This window comes from Enhydra lutris, unplaced genomic scaffold (assembly GCF_002288905.1).
Source record: "Enhydra lutris kenyoni isolate GAN:26980312 unplaced genomic scaffold, ASM228890v2 scaffoldscaffold69, whole genome shotgun sequence".
Lineage (NCBI taxonomy): Eukaryota > Metazoa > Chordata > Mammalia > Carnivora > Mustelidae > Enhydra > Enhydra lutris.
The window spans coordinates 7,599,813-7,619,701 of NW_019154153.1; the positions used below are offsets into that span (position 1 = coordinate 7,599,813).

The following is a 19,889-nucleotide window of genomic DNA, read 5'->3' on the forward strand; positions in this document are numbered from 1 at the left end:
AAGTGCCTGACGCTTGATTTCAGCTCAGGTCATGATCTCAGGGTCCTGAGATCAAGCCCCATGTCGGGCTCCCTGCAGACTGGGAGCCTGCTTAAAATTCTCTTTCTCCCTCTCCCTCTGCTCCTACCCCCCCCCCCCCACAAGAAAAAGCTCAGGAACCCTAATTCCAGGTCAGAGCAGGCCAGGTCACACTGAGTCTTAAGGAGTTCCCTCCAACCCCCATCCTTCTTTTCCTCCTTTCTTGGGTGCCCTTGCCTCCTCCCTCTCCTCTCTTCAGGGTTCATAAGCAGAACCAGGGGACTTTGGTATCTTGCAAAGGCTTTATTTGAAAATTTTGAAACTTACATCCCACAAGAATTCAAGATTATCACCACAAGAAGAAAGAGATAATACAAAAATATATATCACAGCATAGGAGCCAGGTAAGAGAGGAAGAAGGGAGGAAGGTGGAAAAATGGTGAGACATAGGGACAAATATGAGGGGAAGGGGGGGACAGGCAAAAGGAAGGAGAAATGGAAAAACCAAGGAGGGCAGGGAGGGAGAAGTGTGAAGGAGCCCAGGAAGGGGAGGGATAGATTGGGAGGCAGAGCTCCCCATGGCCTTGAACCAGCTGGCTCCAGTCCCTGGCAGCCCAGGTGGGGTTAGGGAGGCCCTCAGAGAGGCTGGGAAGTGGAGGACTGGCTCAGGGACTCTGAATTCCAGAGAGTGACCCACACACGGACAGCCAGGACAGACAAGACAAAAGGGACTTAGGAGGAAGGGAAGGGCAAATGGGAGCCCCTTTCTCGTGTAGTGCAGCAGGTGACTCCCCAAAACCCATCTTCCAGACAACAGAATTTAGCAGTTCAGGGGGGAGAAGTTTGGGGCCTCACTACCCCCATCCCCATGGGGGAGCCCTCAGGGTAATGAGCACGCCCTTGGAGTGGGATGGGGGAGACAATGAAAGAAATGACATGGAATGAAATGAAGCCATGACAGATGGGAGCATGAGAAGCCCCCAGCTCACCTCCCACCCACCTCTGGGGCAGCATGCAGGGGCCACAGAAATGAGATCAATAGGTGTTCATGAGGGACAGTGTGAGCACAACACACAACACCACAACATGGGGCCAGGAAATGCAAGTGAGAGGTAACTGGAGAGTTGCCCACTGACCACTGAGTGACTGAGCTGAGCCTAGAATGTGGGAGGAAGAGAGAGTGAAGAGTGTGAAACAAACGGAGAATGGGAGGGGTCGGCACGGGTGGGGGGAGTGGAGAGAGGGTGCGGAAGACTGGCTGTACAAGAGTGCAAGTATGTGCGATGGCCCGGGAGGGTGGAGGTGAGTGTGCAAGGCTTTCATGTGAGTGTGCAAGGGAGGGCTGGGGGACCAGAAGCCACAAATATGTGAGGCCCCCCCCACCTAAAGGAGGGCGGGCAGGTAGGATCGCCTATGGGGCCAGTGAGGGTTCCAGGGTGGTGTGCAAGGGCAGCAGCCAGGAGCCCCTATGGCCCCCTGCTCCCAAAGCTGCCCCACCCTCAGTGGGATGGGGGCTGTGCCGGCCCCTTGGCCTCCTGCTTGGCGGCACCCCAACATTGGGGGGCATCACAGATTCACCAGGGGAATCCTGAGAGGAAGAGGGAAAGGGCATAGTCAGGAACCACTGGGTAGGCCAGAATCGAAGGGAAGTCCAAGGCAAAGAAAGGGATTCAAGGATAAGAGGGCAGAGTTGAGTTAAATGACAGTGTGAGAACAGGACAGAGATCCACAGAGAGCGGGAGAAGGAAGGGTACCCTAGAAAGGACCTGGTCCAGTCCTAGGGAGGGCCAGGGGCTGTGCGGGGGGGGTAGGTCTACTTCCTCCCCACCCACCCTGGAGGGAACACCCCCAACCAAGGCTCCGGACCAAAGTTGCCTTACCTCCCAACCCTCCCAGCCTTTTGCCCCTGCCCTCACCGGTTCAACTGGAAGGCTGGAGCCCCCTTGGGCTGGGGCATCCCAGGCCGGGGTCCCCCTCGGGGCTCCTCATGGTCAGGGGTGGGGGTAGGTGAGTCCCCGAAGGCCCCCAGCACAGTGACCCCAGCTGGGGACAGGTCTGTCAGCGGCTGCTGGCTCTCTTCCTGCCTCAGGGCACCTTGCTGCCCAGAGGGCCTGCGCCGCTTCTGGCTTCGGTCCCAGCTGGTACACGGGAAGGAAAGAGGTTCTCTCACACATTTAAGAAGCCCCCATCCCGGGCCTGCAGTGCTGGCCACACCCAGCCTCCCTCAGACACCCCAACATCCTACAGGAGAGAAATTAGCCTCTTAACAGTTCCCTATATCAAATATCTGAGACTGAGAGTCCATAAAGCTACTTTCCCTACCCCCCTAGGGGGCTCAGGGATGTAAACCATCCTCTGGGCCTGGTCCAGACCTGCGGAATCAGTACCTCCTCCCCACCGACACAGAGTCCCTCGAGATTGCCCCTCCCCCATGCATGCCCAGAAGAGCCATTTCTCTCCTCAGCAGGCACCTGGAAGATTTAGTTCTAGTTCAAAATCAGCTAATGACCTGGACACCTGAGTCTAATGATTCTCGCAGTAAAGTGTGAAGGACTGAGTGACCCACTATTAAATGCATGCAAAGAAACCTCCAGACTTAATTCCTCCTCCCCAGACAGCCCCAAGAAGGGCCTCTGCAGAATGGGTCAGTTTTCTCCGTCTTGGAGGAAATGTCCGGGCCCTCAGTGCGCGTAAATAATTCCCCTGCCTCTTCCATTATCCTTGTATTTCCCTGGGAAAAGGAATTTGTCCGATTTCTCACAGTCTCCCCCACCCAAATCCTTACCAACTTTCCCCAAGGGTTTTCTTGCTTAAATCTACCACTTCCTAGCCCACCTCCAGCAAAAATGCTGCCCTTGCTCCTGCCCTCCTGCCCCATCCCGCAGCACCCTCCTCCCCGCAGCTTACCAGAACTTGAAGATGATGCCAGTGGCCACGAGAACAATAATGATGGAGATGGTAATTGTGACATAGAGCTGGGGGTCCACACCTGATTGGGGTGGGTAGAAAGTTTTAGGGAGGCCAGAGGTGGTAGGAGCCAAGAGGGGGTGGGGGTGGGATTAGGCTGCGGGTTCAATAATCTTGCAGTGTGTTGCCATTCGAATCCACAGTACCCAACTCTTTCTGCTTTCCTGAACTGCTCCCCTCCCCCACCTTCATTCTTAGCATCAGCTTTCCCAGAAGTTTTTAGTCCTTTTCCTCCACATTCCCAAATCTTCTGTATACATGTGGTGAGGAGGAAGCTCCAAGGTCAGAGAGAACCAACCCCTCTCTGCATGGAAACTAGGGGGTGGAAATGTCCATCTCTGCACCAGCCCCACCCACAAACCACTATCCCTAGCTTGGCATTCCTTGAGCAGAAATGTCACCCTGAAGGTTCCTTTCATTCCCGGTATTCTTCTGCATGGAATACTCCCACTCCATTTTCAAGGTCCAGCTCCAGTGTCAATTCTTAGAAGCTGTCCTGATCCCCAGGCAAAGGTAATCTCTCCCTTCCTTCTTTTCCTAAAGACATTCTGTGTGTGCTCTGTTAGAGCATTTGTTTCATTGACTTGTCCCTGAGTGTTTACACATCTGTCTTCGCTGGTGGACCTGAGTTCCTCCAGGGCTCGGAGCACATTTCATCTCTGCCCCAGTGCCTGCACAGTGCCTGACACATTTGTGGGAGGAGCTAACAGACAAGATCTCTGTTACTGCCCTTCGAGCCTCCCACCACCCTCTCCCACTCGCACTCACCTTCCCCGTGGGTCCCAAAAAGGAATGGCCGCAGGGTGGCAGGCGCTTCTCCAAGGATGAGCCCATCTCCATCACCCCGCATGGAGTCTGAGTTGGGGTGTGGGGTTGCCAGCCCATGGGGGGCTGCAAAACCATAGTCCAGGGGCAGAAATCCAGGATTGGCCGAGTTGGGGTCCCCCCCATCCTCTCGAGACACTGTAGGGCCCCATACAATGGCCCAGGGGTACTGGGATGAGGGTGGGCCCTCCTCAAAGCCAGACGGGGTGGCAGGGGGTGCCGTGCCTGGCAGGACCTGCCGACGCGATCTTGGGACCCGAGGGGATCGGCTTGGTGGGGGTGCCCGCTCCCACACGCACACATGGCGTGGGGCAGAGGGGCCTCCCCGGGCACAGGGGGGCCGGGCTGGGGCTGGTGGGGTTCGAGGGGAAGAGGAGGAACCTTGAGCAGGAGGTGGGAGGGGCAGCAACAGCAGTGGCCAAAGAGGGAGGAGGTGGGACAGCAGCAGCGCAGGCCTGCAAGAAGGGAGAGAAAGGGGGTGAGACACAAGCCCATCTTGGGCTTCTGTATGCGGAGCACCGGCTTATACCAGAGATCCCAGCTGTCTTCCTCCAGCTTTCTCTGGAAAAGCAAATGGGCCTTGGGAAGACTGCCCCATTTCCTCCCTTCCTAGGGTCTGGCCCTCAAGAAGGAAGGCCCAGGGCGGACCTAGGAGGGAAGGGGCCCAGACCCCAGGAGAAGTGGCCTCCAGGCTCCCTCTGCTGTACCAAACTTACCACATCTTGGACTTCATGTCTGAACTCTTCCTCGGCTGTGACCCAGATTTTCAGCCTTTACTGGGGGGAGAGAAGAGGTCATCACATCCCAACCCTGCTCTTAGCACTTCCCCAGATCCTTCAGCCACCAGTCCTACCTGGATCTATCCCCCTAGGCTGCCAGCTGCCACTTAGCATCCTTCTGAGGGGGGGCATGGATCTCCCAGAGTGGTTCCTGTCTAGCCCCCAGCCCCTAGCTACTAATGCCCAGAGATCCTTGCAACTTCCCCACCTCAGGGTCTACTCTTACTTCTCTGGCTTCCTTCCTTCTCACTTCCTCTGCCCACAGCTCCAAGCTCTTGTTGGAGCTTAATTTAGAGCCAAGAACCTTGTGATTCCTTGAGCACCTACCGCTAGGGAGGGAGTCTGACAGTGGGGGAGGGAAGGGGAAGTCAATCCGAGTGAGTGTGTGAATGTGTGAGTGTGTGTGTGTGTGTGTGTGTGTGTGTGTGTGTGTGTGTGGTGAGCGCACAAGGGGAGCACTCCAGCCTGCCTAGCCTGCTTGGAGTCCCAAGCATTTCTCTTCCGATGGGTCCCCGGGGAATCTACATCTTCAGGAGAAGGGAAATAATGGATGGAAGGATGGAAAGAAAGAAGCAGAGAAAGACAGAGGTAGGTGGGAGAGAAACTACAGAGTATAATTTTTGCTCAGTGTTAAATCACCCAAATCCATAGGTGATCTCTGAAGGGAGGTGGAGCTGGGGAGAGGCCACCCCTCAAATGTAGCTCTCCTGGGCAGAGTCCTGGGAGAAGCTGGATAGTTGGGTTTTGAAAGAGGAAGGACATGTTCTCAGAGCTGGGGACAGGTGGCTCCAAGGGGGCCAGGTTCCCCAGAGTGAATGAGGATGTGACACCTGGGTCCTCTGGATTCTGGGTCTAAACCTGCACACTAAGTGCTCTCAGAGAATAACAGAATATGATGGGAAAGTCTGGGGAAGGGCAAGCAGAAGTGGGCAGTGGGAAGAAGGGTGTAGGGTAAGAGGCTGAGAGAGGGAGGGTTAATTAGGAGTGAGGAGAGGAGGAAGGTGAAGAAGTGGGCCCAGAGCATGGGAGGAGGGAGAGGAGTCAGCTTGAAAGGATGGACTGGGAAGGACTGGGAAGGATGTGGGTGCGAAGATTGGAAGCTTGGAGGATGCTGAAGGGAGAATAAGCTAAGAGTACAAGTGAGAGAGGGAAACAGGGAGGGCGAAGGGTTCGCAGGATCAAGGGAAGAAGGGGAAAGGGCAGGAGGACAGGACGGAAAGGTCTAGGCAGGATGGGAAGTGGAGAGAGTGGAAGGGGAAGAGAGAAAAGGGGTGGAAAAGACCAGGGACGCAGAGAAAGGAAATGGAAAAGGAGAGAACATCACACTGAGGACAAAATGAGAAGAGGCAGGGATGAGGGACTGAAAACGGAGCAGGAAAAATGGAGGAGTTGCTAAGTGTTTCTTCAAATGTAAAGGGATATGGAGCTCTGGAAAGATACAGGGATGGGAGCCTGGTGGGCTGAAGGGAGAGAGGGACGCGAAGAGAAGGAAGCTGGAGGGAGGGAGCGAGGGAGGGAGGAAGGAGGTTAGAGCGAACCAGTGAAGCGGAGAAGGGCTCACGGGGACATCTGTGGCCAGCTGACTCCAGGACTCACTCGCCTCTCTGCCTTGTGCATCCCCCCGCCCCAAAACCAACGTCAACTCCAGTCCCCGAGCCCCGCATCCCCTTTAGCCACCCCCTCCAGGAAGCCCGCAGTCCCCAGCCTGGCGCGCCACCCCCACCCTCTCCTCGATTCTCACCGACCTGTTGTGCGCAAGAGATGAGCTGGGGGTGGGGCGGGAGCTTTAGGGTGGGGGAACCGGCTCCCATCCCCAGCGCTGCCCCGGGCCCATCCCTCCCACGGGCCCGCGCTCCCCGGACAGGCTGGAAAGCGGCGGGAGGTGGGGGGAAAGCGAGGACCAGGAGGGCAGCGAAGGACTGCGAGGGAGGCAGCGCCGAGAGCAGAAAGGGAACCCGAGGCAGGAGGATGCACGGAGCCGAGGGCTGAAGCGAAGGCGGGATAGAGGCAGCCGCGAGGACGGTGACCGCTGCGCCAGGAGGGCAGGATGGAGTCGGGACCCGCGGAGGGATGGAGAGCACCGCGAGCAAGGCGCGCCTAGGGGCCGGAGGCTCGAGCCCGGGCGAGGGACCGCGCCGGTAGGGGCGGGGGGCCGAGGGCGCGGAGTCGGGAAGGGCAGGGCCGGGCTCCCGCGGGCGGGGGCGTGGGGGGTCCCTCTCACTCACCTGCATGCCTGGCGCGGCGGCGCGACAGCTGCGGGCGCTCGGGGCTGCGCGGGGCTGGGGGGTCGCTGGGGCGTGTGGGGCACGGGGCATGGTCGGGGGGTTTGGCCCGCAGCCTGGGCGCTGGAGAGGGTGGGGGGTGGGCGCCCAGGGCGCGGGGCGGCGGCGGCGGCGGCGGCGGCGGGAGATGCTCGGCTCGGCTCGGCTCGGCTCGGGAGGCGCTCGGCTCGGCTGGGCTCGGCGCGGCAGCTCCCAGCGCAAGGTTTCCGCCTCTCCCCCTCCCGCGGTGGGCAGCGCACGGTTTAACCCTCCTGCTGCCGCGCCACAGGAGTTGCGCCCAGCTGGGTCCCAGGTGGAGTATTGGAGAGGGCAGCGGAGGGTGACCGGCCGTCTGATTCCCGGGGTTCTGGGAGCGGGCTTCTGCACCCCTTTCACCCAACTCCATGGATACCCATGGTCATGCCAGACAGTTTCTGAGATTCTGAGTCACCTAAGGCTCCGCATCCCCAACTCCATTTCGCCAGTGGTGGACGATGCAGAGCGCAGGGGATCTACGTGGGGCTAGGGGTGGGGGTAAAGATCTCGAACCGTCCTTGGATTGTCCCAAAGGCTTGATCCCCCATGGCACTCTGGCCCTGTTACAGTGCATTCTCCTACTCAAATGATCTTTAACATAAGTAGATCGAGTCGCATTACTCAGCTTTTCTAGCACTCAGAATATCCAAACTCCTCATTGTGACTTACAAGGCCCTATATGACCCGTCCACTAGGTTGCTTTCTGATTTCCTCTCCTCACACTCTATGGCCCAGTCACACTGGACATGATCCATGTTCCTAGAACTAGAGGATCTTTTTATTTTTTTTTTAAAGATTTTATTTATTTATTTGACAGAGATCACAAGCAGGCAGAGAAGCAGGCAGAGAGAGAGGGGGAAGCAGGCTCCCCACAGAGCAGAGAGCCTGATGTGGGGCTCGATCCCAGGACCCTGGGACCATGACCTGAGCCGAAGGCAGAGGCTTTAACCCACTGAGCCACCCAGTCGCCCCGAACTAGAGGATCTTAACCTGCCACTGGGCCTTGGCACTTACTATTCCCTCTGTCTGGAATGTTTTCCCCTGGCTTTTCACAATGACTCACTTTTTTTTTTTTTTTTTTTTGTTAAAATGTCACAGAGATCCAATGTCAACTCCTCTGAAAGGCCTTCCCTAACCTCTCTATCAAAAGTAGTTTCCCCTATCCCCACTCTCACTCGGTCCTACTCCATCCTTCTCAATCATGTTTTATTTTTATTTTTTAAATATTTTATTTATTTGTCAGAGAGAGAGAGATGGAGAGAGAGCACAATCAAGTGGAGCGGCTGACAGAGGGAGAAGCAGGCTCCTTAGAGTCTGATGCGGGAACTTGATCCCAAGGCCCTGGGATCATGACCTTAGCTGAAGGCAGACGCTTAACCCCCTGAGCCACCCAGGTGTCCCAATCATGTTTTATTCTGACTGCACTTCTAGAACACCACTCTCTCTTAGTTTCCCTTCAACCTCACTGGCTTTCCCTTCTCAGTCTTTGGCTCGACCTCTAAATGTTAGCGCTGGCTAGGGCTCAGTCCTTGTCTCTCTTCTCTTTCCACTTTCTCTGTCCAGTGATGTCATCCAGTCCCAGGGCTTAAATACTATGTAAATGTCAGTGAGTCCTAAATTTATATCCAAAGCTCCAGACTCATTTATCCAACAGCCTGCTTGACATCTCCACTTGGATGTCTAATGGCCATGTGAAGCTAGTGTGGCTAAAATAAATGGCTTGAATTCTTCCCCCGCCAATCCGTTTCTCTCCTTGTGTCCCATCCTGGGACATGACAACTACTTGTTCAGGCTGAAAACCTAGGGGACATCTTTTTCCTTTCCATTTTCTCACGGATTCTTGCCCTGTATCTAACTCACCAGCAAGTTCTGTGAGCTCTGCATGCAAAATATATCCTGAATCTACTCACTTTTCTCCACCTTTGTTACTTCCATCCTGGTTCAAGCCATCATCTCTCACCTGGAAATAGCACAATAGATTCTTAGCTGGTTGTTTGTTTCTGCCCTTGCCCTACACAAACTAGTCTTCACAATATCCATTAATAGTTTTATAACCACATCATATCATGCTCTTCCCTGCTTAAAATATTTGAGTGGCTTTTCATTGTACTTGGAATAAATATGAGCTCATTGTTAGGTGAGGCCCTCCAACTTGTACTCCTCCTCGATGTTCCAACAATGCTCCTGCCAGATCAGATCTCTTGATGTTCTAGAACATCTGAAATGACTCCCTTAGCACCCTGACACTTTTGACTGTCTCCTCCTGAAATGCCCACCCTTCGCCCGCTTCTTCACCTGGTTGGTTCCCTTCTGTCATTCACTCACCCACCCTGTTTTTTCAATATGTTTCATTGTTTTTCCAACTCATCACTCTCTGAAATGATCTTATATTTGTTTACTGTTTATTGCCTCCCCCTGCCCTTGCCCCACCCCCACCCCCTAGCCACCATACACTAGAGAACAAAGATCTCATTTGTCTTATTCACTCTCTTATTCACCTCAGAGCCTGGCACATAGTAGATGCTCATTATTTATTGCTTGGTAAACTTCACCCGGGACCCCTGCCCATTCTCTGCTCTGCTCTCCACCTGCCTTTCCTCTCTGTCTGCCTGCCCTCCCTGATCTCTGCCCTGTGCTGAATGCTGTAAGTTGAGTCTCTGCTCACACCCACGCCCCTCCAGACTCTTGCCCTTCGTGCTCTGTGTTATTACTGTCATTAGCCTAGCACTCCCACCTGCCGGAAGGAAGCCTGCTGTTCTAACCAGCATCTGCGGCGGTTGCCCTCCTGCTTGTCCGTCCCTGACAGCCTTTCATTCAGAGGTCAGAATAGCAGTGAGGATGCTGCCCTCCTAGTGTTTCCCAGTGGCCAGGGAAAGATGGTACCCATTGAACACGAAGCAGGCCGTGCGAAGCAGGGTATGCAAATCATGCCATATCCTGGTCCCCATATACTGGTCCCCAGTAAGCCCCATGTCCTGAGGATGTGCTCTAAGAGGACTCATTATGTGGTGCTTGTGGGTCAGACTTACCAAGTGAATATTCACTCCCCGTAGAAGTGCCTTTTACACTGAGGACTTTGGATCATTACCCATTGTTTCTAGTATTCTTTTTTTTTTTTTTTAAGATTTTATTTATTTGACAGAGAGAGAGATCACAAGTAGAGAGAGAGAGAGAGAGAGAGAGAGAGAGGAGGAAGCAGGCTCCCTGCCTAGCAGAGAGCCCGATGTGGGACTCGACCCCAGAACCCTGAGATCAGGACCTGAGCCGAAGGCAGAGGCTTAACCCACTGAGCCACCCAGGCAGCCCTAGTATTCTTTTTTCTAATAAAGATTTTACTTATGTATTGGACATGTATATATTGGACATGTACAAAGGGCACAAGCATGGGGAGAGGGAGAACCAGGCTCCCCCACGGAGCAGGGAGCCCGATGCAGGGCTCGATCCCAGGACCCCGGCCGGGATCATGACCTGAACTGAAGGCAGATGCTTAGCCGATGGAGTCATCCAGGCACCCCTATTTCTAGCAATCTTGATTCATTCATTCTTTCGACGACTCTTTCTGGAACACCCACTACAGGCTGGGCACGGTGCTACTGGCTGAAGATATAACGGAGAGCAAGAACAAAGTCATCACTGTCCTCATGGAACTTAGAATCTAGTGAAGGAGACAATGAAATACAGGATGATAAATGGGTCTTCAGATGAATTTGAGAACCTTCCCACACTCCACAATCTATAAACTCTCTCCCTGTGTCTGGCTCTGCCGGTATCTTCATTGTTACCTCTGTGTTCATTGGGCTTTCCCAGTATTTGTCAGGGTAAATTTCTGTGTGTTTCCTGTCCTCAAATGTCCAATGTCTTTCTGAGCTCTTCTCACTCACAGCTGATGACCCCGCTTGGTGCTTCTCCGAGAGAAGGAGGCGGGAGAGAACTCTCTCTTACCCCCCTGCCACTACATCGCAGCCCATCTCTCCTTCTCTGGGATCCCTGGGCTTCTCAACCACCCGAAGTCATCACTCCAAGGGCTGTCCTCCCTCTTCTGCAGCATCACTCTCCTCTCTACTTGATTATCCCAGCAGCATGTGAGCACGCTGTAATTTCTTCCAGCCTAAAACAAGCTTTCTTAGCTCCTCCTTCCCCTCCTGTGTCTGCCCTTCTCTGCTTCCCTTTACAGCAAAGCATCTCAAAAGATGGTGATGGTCTGTATTCATCATCTCTTCCACTTCTCCACCCATTCCTTTCTCTTTTATTAATTCAAATTAAACTATTTAATTTTTGCAATTCATTAGTGTTTTCTTCTTCTTCTTTTCTTTTTTTAGGGAGGAACAGAGGGAGAGGGAGAGAGAGAACCTTAAGCAGGCTCTAGGCCCACCTTGGAGCCCGACTCGCCACTTGATCTCAGGACCCTGAGGTCATACCCTGAGCCAAAATCATGAGTCAGATGCTTAACTCACTGAGTCACCCAGTGTCCCTGAAATTCATTATTTCGAATTGGTAATACTTCACAAGTGCAAGAAAATTTCCAATAAGGGCACCTGGATGGCTCAGTTGGTTGGACATCTGCCCTCGGCTCAGGTCATGGTCTTGGGGTTCTGGGATTGGGCCCTGCGTCGTGCTCCCTGCTCGGTGGGGGTCTGCTTCTCCCTCTGCCCCTCACTCTATTCGTGCTCTCTCTCTCTCTCTCTCAGATAAATTTTTTAAAAAATCTTTAAAAAAAGAAGTTTCCAATATATAAAAAGATATATAGTGAAAATTCTCATTTTTTGGAAAGATTTTATTTATTTATTTGACAGAGAGAGAGACAGCTAGAGAGGGAACACAAGCAGGGGAAGTGGGAGAGGGAGAAGCAGGCTCCCCACTGAGCAGGGAGCAATGCGGGGCTTGATTCCAGGACCCTGGGATCATGACCTGAGCCACCCAGGCACCCCAAAATTCTCAGTCTTTCCCCTATCCACCATCTTTCCAGTTCCCATCCCATCCAATCAGTGTGACTAATTTCTATGCATTCTTCCAGTTTATGCATGCACAAGCAAATAGTAATATAAATTCCTTATTCCCCCATGTGTGTGGTTTTTTTTTTTTTAAAGAATTTATTTGTCAGAGAGAGAGAGTACAAGCAGGGAGAGCTGCAGGCAGAGGGAGAAGCAGGCTCCCTGCTGAGCAAGAAGCCAGATTTGGAGCAGGGGGAGTGGGAGAGGGAGAAGCAGGTGTCCCACTGAGCAGAGAGCCCGATGTGGGGCTCGATCCCAGGACCCTGGGATCATGACCTGAGCCGAAGGCAGACAATTAATGACTGAGCCACCCAGGTGCCCCTACATCTTTCCTTTTTGACTTAACAAAGTATCTTTACTATTTTGGTTTATCAATGAATAGGGATCTTTATCACCTTTTTTTTTTATTTTTTGAAAGATTTTATTTATTTATTTGAGGGTGAGAGAGAGTGAGAGCGAGCGTGAGAGGGGAGAAGGGCAGAGGGAGAAACAGACTCCCCATGGAGCTGGGAGCCCGACGCAGGACTCGATCCTGGGGCTCCAGGATCATGACCTGAGCCGAAGGCAGTCGCCCAACCAACTGAGCTACTCAGGTGCCCTCATCACCCGTTGTTATGCAGCCTCACCATATTCTTTTTTTTAAAGATTTTATTTTTATTTATTTTATAAAGAGAGTAAGCATGAGCAGAGGGAGGGGCAGAGGGAGAGGGAGAAGCACGTTTCTTTCTGCTGAGCAGGGAGCCCAATGAGGGGCTCCATTCCAAGACCCCGAGATCATGACCCAAGCCGAAAGGAGACACTTCACTGACAGAGCCACCCAGGCGCCCCATAGCCTCATCATATTCTGACATATAAATGTCCTCCCAATCTCTCAGCCTACTCCCTTCAGGCTTTTGCCCCAGCTACCCTGCTGAAATTCCTCTTGTCAAGGCTACCTGTGACCTTCATGTCTCCAAAGCCAAGTTCAGTTGTCAGTGTCATTTCACTTGGTGATCAGCAGCCTTTGTTACAGCTGATCATGTCCCCTTCTAGAAACTTTCTTAGCTGACTTTTTAAAAAGATTTATTTACCTGTTTTATTTTATTAAAGACTTTATCTATTTATTTGAAAGAGAGAGAGCACAAGCAAGGGGGGCAGGGACTGAGGGAAGACAAGCAGACTCCACACTGGGCAGGGAGCCCAACACAGGACTCGATCCCACAACCCTGGGATCACTGCCTGAGATGAAGGCAGACGCTCAACCAACTGAGCCACCCAGACGTCCCTTATTTACCTGTTTTAGAGAGAGAGGGAGAGAGAGTGAGCATGGGAGTGTTGAGGAGCAGAGAGAGAGGGATAAGGAGACTCCTTGCTGAGCCTACAGTCTGATGTGGGGCTCCATTCCAGGATCCTGAGATGGTGATCTGAGCCGAAATCAAGAGTCAGATTGATTTTATTTCGGCTGAGACTCAGACACCCAGGTGCCCCCCACCTGACTTTTAAGATACTACACCGTCCTAATTTTTGTCCTACCACACTGATTCCTCCCTCTCAGGCCCCTTTGCTAGCTCCTCATGTCTTGACAGCCGCAGCATGGCCCTCTTCTCTACCTGTGGTCACACCCCAGGGGATATTCAGTGTCTGGGCTTTAAATCTCTCTTTTTTTTTTTTTTTCTAAAATAGATAATCATTTTTTTTTCCCTGATGACTCCTACATTTTTGTCTCCAATCCAGCCTCTTCCCTCCTTCCAGACTTTTCAATTGCAAATCTCCCTCTCCCTTAGCACTTCCTCTCTTTTATTTTATTTTTTAAAGATTTTATTTATTTATTTGACGGACAGAGATCACAAGTAGACAGAGAGGCAGGCAGAGAGAGAGAGAAGGAAGCGGGCTCCCCGCTGAGCAGAGAGCCCGATGCGGGGCTCGATCCCAGGACCCAGGACCCAGGACCCCGGGATCACGACCTGAGCTAAAGGCAGAGGCTTTAACCCACTGAGCCACCCAGGTGCCCCTCTTCCTCTCTTTTAAATGGCATCTTTATTTTTCCAGTTGGTCAAGGAAAAAACCTTGGAGTCATACTTTTTTTTTTTTAAATGTTCGTATAGCTGGCTAGTATTTCTTTTATTCAACTTTATTATCTTTAAGTATATAGGTATACAAATATAATACATATGTATGTGGCATCTGGGTGGCTCAGTCGGTTAGGCGTCTGTCTTCTGCTCAGGTCATGATCCCAGGGTCCTGGGATCCAGTCCCATGTCAAGCTCCATGCTCAATGGGGAGTGGACTTCTCTCTCTCTCTCTCTCTCAAATAAATAAATGAAAAATTTAAAAAATACATATTTATATTATATATAACTTGACATACATATAAAGTTTGACAAACAAGATATTGTATGTATGATAATTATGTATGATAGATATAAGAAAATAAAATTAATATCTGTAAACCCACCACCCAACCCAAGGACTAGAAAGTTGCAAATAACTCGTATTTGTGAGATTCCCCTATCCTCTCATTCCCCTGTCTCCTCCCTAAAATCACTCTCTCCAATTTTTTATTATTCCGTTATTTTTTATTTATTTTTTTTCTGAAGATTTCATTTATTTGTCAGAGGGAGAGAGAGAATGGGCACAAGCAGGGAGAACATCAGGCAGAGGGAAGGGGAGAAGTAAGTTCCCTGCGGAGCAGGGAACCCAATGTGGGACTCGATTCCAGGACCTTGGAATAAGGACCCAAGCCAAAGGCAGGAGCTTCACCGACTGAGCCACCCAGGCATCCCATTCCATTATTTTTTTAAATATAATTTTCTCACACACGGATGTAAGCTTAAATATACTTGTTAGTCTTGTCGATTTTCAAGCTTGATAAGGATGGTATGATATGTTGTCTTCTGGTACATGTTTGTTTTTTCATTCAATATGGTGTTTCCAAGATTTATCCATACTGTTGCAGGTAGCTGGAGTTCATGAAACACTTCAAGTTCACACACTTACATTGGAATGTAATGGGCCACTGTGTGAATATGTCAAATAAATCATTGTCTATTAGCCTATTGATGGGTTTATGAATTGTTTCTTTCTTTTTCTCTTTTATAAACATTGTTGCTATGAGGATTCCTGTATTTGTCTCCAACATATGTGCAAGAGTTTCAATAAAGTGTGTATCTAGCAGTGAAAGGGCTATGTTGTGAGGCATAAGAATACTAATCTTTGAGAGAGAATGCCAAATTGTTTTTCAACTTACGCTCCTACCATTGATATTTGAGTTCCCATTGATTTACATTCTAACACTTACATTTTGAGACTTCTTAAGTTTTGCCAATCCAGTAGGTGTATAATAGTATTTCATTGTGGTTTTGGCATTTCTATAATTATTAATGCAGTTGAGAATCTTTTCATTATTCTGATTAGCCCTTTGAATGTCCTCTTCTGGGAAATGCCTAATCATTTGGGTTGTTTATATTTTTCTTATTGATTTTTAGGAGCTCTTTATATATTCTGGATACTAATCTTTTGTCTGCTTTGTATGTTGCAAATATCTTCTCTTTTGCAAGACACTTCTGACCTATACTTTACTTTTTTCATGATGTCTTTTGATTGTCAGGAGTTCTTTATTTTATCATAGGCGTATTTATCATTTATGGTTATGCTTTTTGAATCTTGTATAAAAAAATCACTCTGAGGGTGCCTGGGTGGCTCAGTGGGTTAGGCCACTGCCTTCAGCTCGGGTCATGATCTCAGGGTCCTGGGATCGAGCCCCATATCGGGCTCTCTGCTCAGCAGGGAGCCTGCTTCCCTTCCTCTCTCTCTCTGCCTGCCTCTCTGCCTACTTGTGATCTCTGCCTGTCAAGTAAATAAATAAATAAATCTTAAAAAAAAAAAAATCACTCTGAGAGGTGCCTGGGTGGCTCAGTGGGTTAAAGCCTCTGCCTTAGGCTCAGGTCATGATCCCAGGTTCCTGGGATCCAGCCCAGGGATCTCTGCTCAGCAGGGAGCTTGCTTCCTTTCTTCTCTCTCTGCCTGCTTCTCTGCCTAATTGTGATCTCTGTCTATCAAATAAATAAATAAAATCTTTAAAAAAAAATCACTCTCGGGGCACCTGGGTGGCTCAGTCATTAAGCAGCTGCTTTTGGCTCAGGTCATGATCCCAGGTTCCTGGGATCAAGGCCCACATCGGGCTCCCTGCTCAGCGGGAAGCCTGCTTCTCCCTCTCCTGCTCCCCCTGCTAGTGTTCCCTCTCTCTATCTGTGTCTCTCTCTGTCAAATAAATAAATAAATAAGATATTTTAAAAAATCATTATCTACCCTCTTTGTCAGAAAACTCTTTTCTTACGTACGCTTCAAAAGATTTTAAACTTTTGTTCTTTATATTTAAGCCCTAAGTCTACCTAGAATTTATTTTTTTGTGTATGGTGTTTTTTTTATAAATTTCTTTTTTTTAAGATTTTATTTATTTGACAGAGATCACAAGTAGGCAGAGGCAGGCAGAGAGAGAGAGATGGAGAAGCAGGCTCCCTGCTGAGCAGAGAGCCCCATGTGGGGTTTGATCCCAGGACCCTGAGATCATGACCTGAGCTGAAGGCAGAGGCTTTAACCTACTGAGCCACCCAGGTGTCCCGTGTATGGTGTTTTTTAACAGTCTATTTTACATTTTGTAATATGGAAAATGAATTATCCCAACGTCATTTATTAAATAGTCCCTCCTTTCTGCTTGATCTGCTTTGCGAACTTGGTTATGTATCAAAGTTTTATATATACATGGATCTGTTTCTGGACACTATTCTATTCCATTAGTCAACTTTTTAAAAACCTGCACCAATAACACATTGTCCTATAGCTTTTAAAAAATTATTTTTTTATTTGACAGAGAGAGAACACACAAGCAGACAGAGTGGCAGGAGAGGGAGAGGAAGAAGCAAAGTTCATTTTGAGTCAAATTGACATCCTTTGGTACTGAAATTTCCTACCATGGACTTGGGATATCTCTTCATTTATTTAGGTCTTTAATGCCTTTCAGTGACTTTGTATCATTTTCTGCATACAAAGTATGCACGTCTGTTTTATTTATTCCTAAGCACTTTATTGCTTTTCTATTTATGGTAAATGGTATCCTTAAGATGCCATTTCAAATTGGGTTTTGCTGGTAAATAGAAACATAATTGATTTTCAATATTGGTTTTAGAGCCAACTACTTCGATAAGCTGTCTCTTCTGTATAATTTTTCTATAGACTTTTGGAATTTTCTACAATCATGTCATCTGCAACTGATGGCTTTTTGCTTTTTCCTTTCCAACACTATGCCTATAATTTCCTTTTCTTGTGCTGGCCTGGACCTTTAGTACAATGTCGAATACAAGCAGTGATAGCTGGCATGCTTCTTTTGTTCCTGATTTTAAAGATTTTTTTTTTTTAATTTGACGGGGAGAGAGAAAGAGATCACAAGTAGGCAGAGATGCAGGCAGAGAGAGAGGAGGAAGCAGGCTCCCCGCCGAGCAGAGAGCCCGATGCGGGGCTCGATCCCAGGACCCTGAGATCACGACCTGGGCCGAAGGCAGAGGCTTAACCCACTGAGCCACCCAGGCACCCCTGTTCCTGATTTTAAAGGAAATGTTTCCAGTGTTTTCCCAGGTAGAATAATGTTTGCTGTGTTGTTTTTTGTAAAATAACTTTTATTAAGTTAAGGACAATCCCTTTTATTCCAAGTTTGCTAAGAGATTATCAAATATGGGTTGTTGAATTAGATGCCCTTTAAAGCTCATTTTTTTAAAAAGATTTTATTTATTTATTTATTTGACAGACAGAGATCACAAGTAGGCAGAGAGGCAGGCAGAGAGAGAGGGGGAAGCAGGCTCCCTGCTGAGCAGAGAGCCCGATGCAGGTCTTGAGCCCAGGACCCTGAGATCATGACTGGAGCTGAAGGCAGAGGCTTAACCCACTGAGCCACCCAGGCGCCCCTAAAGCTCATTTTTATTGTGAAATACAATGCACATAAAGACAAATGCAATAAAACATAAATGTAAAATATATTGAATACTTATAAACAGAATACTTACAGAAAGAATACTCATGTGACTACTAACCAAGCTAATAAAAAGAACCTTACGAGTATTTGAAAGGGACTTGTGTGTCCCTATTTCCTCATACATCATTCCCTCCTCACCATAGGTAAGCAGTGTTCTAACTTCTATGGAAATCACTTACTCACTTTTCTTAATAGTTTCCTCCTGGGGCGCCTGGGTGGCTCAGTGGGTTAAAGCCTCTGCCTTCGGCTCAGGTCATGATCCCAGGATCCTGGGATCGATCCTGGGATCATGACCTGAGCCGAAGAGCCTGCTTCTCCATCTCTCTCTGCCTGCCTCTTTGCCTACTTGTGATCTCTGTCTGTCAAATAAATAAATAAAATCTTTAAAAAAAATAGTTTCCTCCTATGTGTGTACATTCCTTAACAGTATAGCTTTTTAGGTATTTTTGAAGATATACGTATAATAATGCTGTATGTATTTGCTATGTATGTAGAAGTGGAATCAATGCATCATAAGGCATCTTCCACTTTATTAGATAATGCTAATTTTCTAAATTTTCCAAAGTGGTTTAACCACTTGTATTCTCATTAACTGTATATGAGAGTTGCTTTTACTCCGTAGTCTTGCCAACACTTGTTATTTTCAGACTTTATTTTTAGCTATTCAGGCGCATACAATGATATTTGATTATGGATTTAATTTGCATTGGTTTGATTACTAATGAAGTTGAGCACCTTTTCATGTTGACCTTGCGAATTTCCTCTTGTGAAGTGCTAATTCAAATCTTTAGTTCATGCTTGTAATTTCTATTGTTAGGAGTTGGTTTTTTCCTATTAATTTGTAGGAGTTCTTTACACATCCTGGATATATCTTTTGTCAGTTATATGTTATAAACACCTCCTTCTATTCTGTGGCCTGTCTTGATGAACAGATGTTCTTGATTTTAATATAGTCAAATGGATCAATTTTTTTCTTCATAGTGTATTTGAGTCTTAGAAAATGCTTCTTGGGGTGCCTGGGTGGCTCAGTGGGTTAAGCCTCTGCCTTTGGCTCAGGTCATGATCTCGGGGTCCTGGGACTGAGCCCCACATCGGGATCTCTGCTCAGCGGGGAGGCTGCTTCCCCCCCTCTCTCTGCCTGCCTTTCTGCCTACTTGTGATCTATCAAATAAATAAATAAAAATCTTTAAAAAATAAAATAAAGAAAATGCTTCTTAAAAAAATGCTTCTTTACACTGAATTCATGAATATATTCTATATTATCTTCTCCAAGGTTTTTAATCTGCTTTTTACATTTAGCTTATAGTACAGTGGGGAATAATTTTTGTGTATGGCTTAAGGTAGGGGTTTGGTTTTATTTTTTTCATATAGGCACACAATTGTCACAGCAACATTGAAAAGTGTCCTTTTCCTCCTGCTCAAAAGTGCAAACTATATCATAAATTAAATGTCTATATATGCGTAAATCTGTTTTGGTTTGTATTGTGTCCCTGTACTCAATCTATCTACCTTGTGTCAGTACTACACTATCTTAATTATTATGGCTTTATAATTATGTCCTGGTATCTGGTAAGGCATGTTTCTCCACCTTGTTAATCTTCAAGAGGAGGTTCTTGGGCTTTTGTTTGTCCATGTAAATTTTAGAATCAGTTTGCCAGTTCTATACACTCACAAAAAGCCTGCTGGGATTTTGATTAGTATTGCACTAGAATCTTTTTTTTTTTTTTTTTAAGATTTTATTTATTTAGGGCGCCTGGGTGGCTCAGTGGGTTAAGCCGCTGTCTTCGGCTCAGGTCATGATCTCAGGGTCCTGGGATCGAGCCCCGCATCGGGCTCTCTGCTCAGCAGGGAACCTGCTTCCCTTTCTCTCTCTGCCTGCCTCTCTGCCTGCTTGTGATCTCTGTCAAATAAATAAATAAAATCTTTTTTTTTTAAATTTTATTTATTTATTTGACAGACAGAGATCACAAGTAGGCAGAGAGGCAGGCAGAGAGAGAGGAAGGGAAGC

The 19,889-nt window shown here is 48.7% G+C and overlaps 1 protein-coding gene across 1 annotated transcript; it reads right to left on the minus strand.

The window, feature by feature from the left end:
• Positions 1–1,491: 1,491 nt before the first annotated feature.
• Positions 1,492–4,589, minus strand: LOC111159797 (PILR alpha associated neural protein). The gene is made up of 5 exons (XM_022522405.1): positions 4,527–4,589; positions 3,754–4,265; positions 2,926–3,007; positions 1,935–2,156; positions 1,492–1,606 (listed from the first exon to the last, which is right to left on the minus strand). Exons 1-5 carry the CDS (start codon positions 4,541–4,543, stop codon positions 1,585–1,587), a joined length of 855 nt encoding a protein of 284 aa, XP_022378113.1. The 5' UTR covers positions 4,544–4,589; the 3' UTR covers positions 1,492–1,584.
• Positions 4,590–19,889: the final 15,300 nt, after the last annotated feature.

Coding starts and splice junctions, on each gene's coding strand:
- LOC111159797 (XM_022522405.1), bottom strand. Junction 2,157..2,925: donor GGCATCATCTTCAAGTTCTG/GTAAGCTGCGGG, acceptor CCCGTGTACCAG/CTGGGACCGAAGCCAGAAGC. Junction 1,607..1,934: donor CCAGCCTTCCAGTTGAACCG/GTGAGGGCAGGG, acceptor TCTTCCTCTCAG/GATTCCCCTGGTGAATCTGT.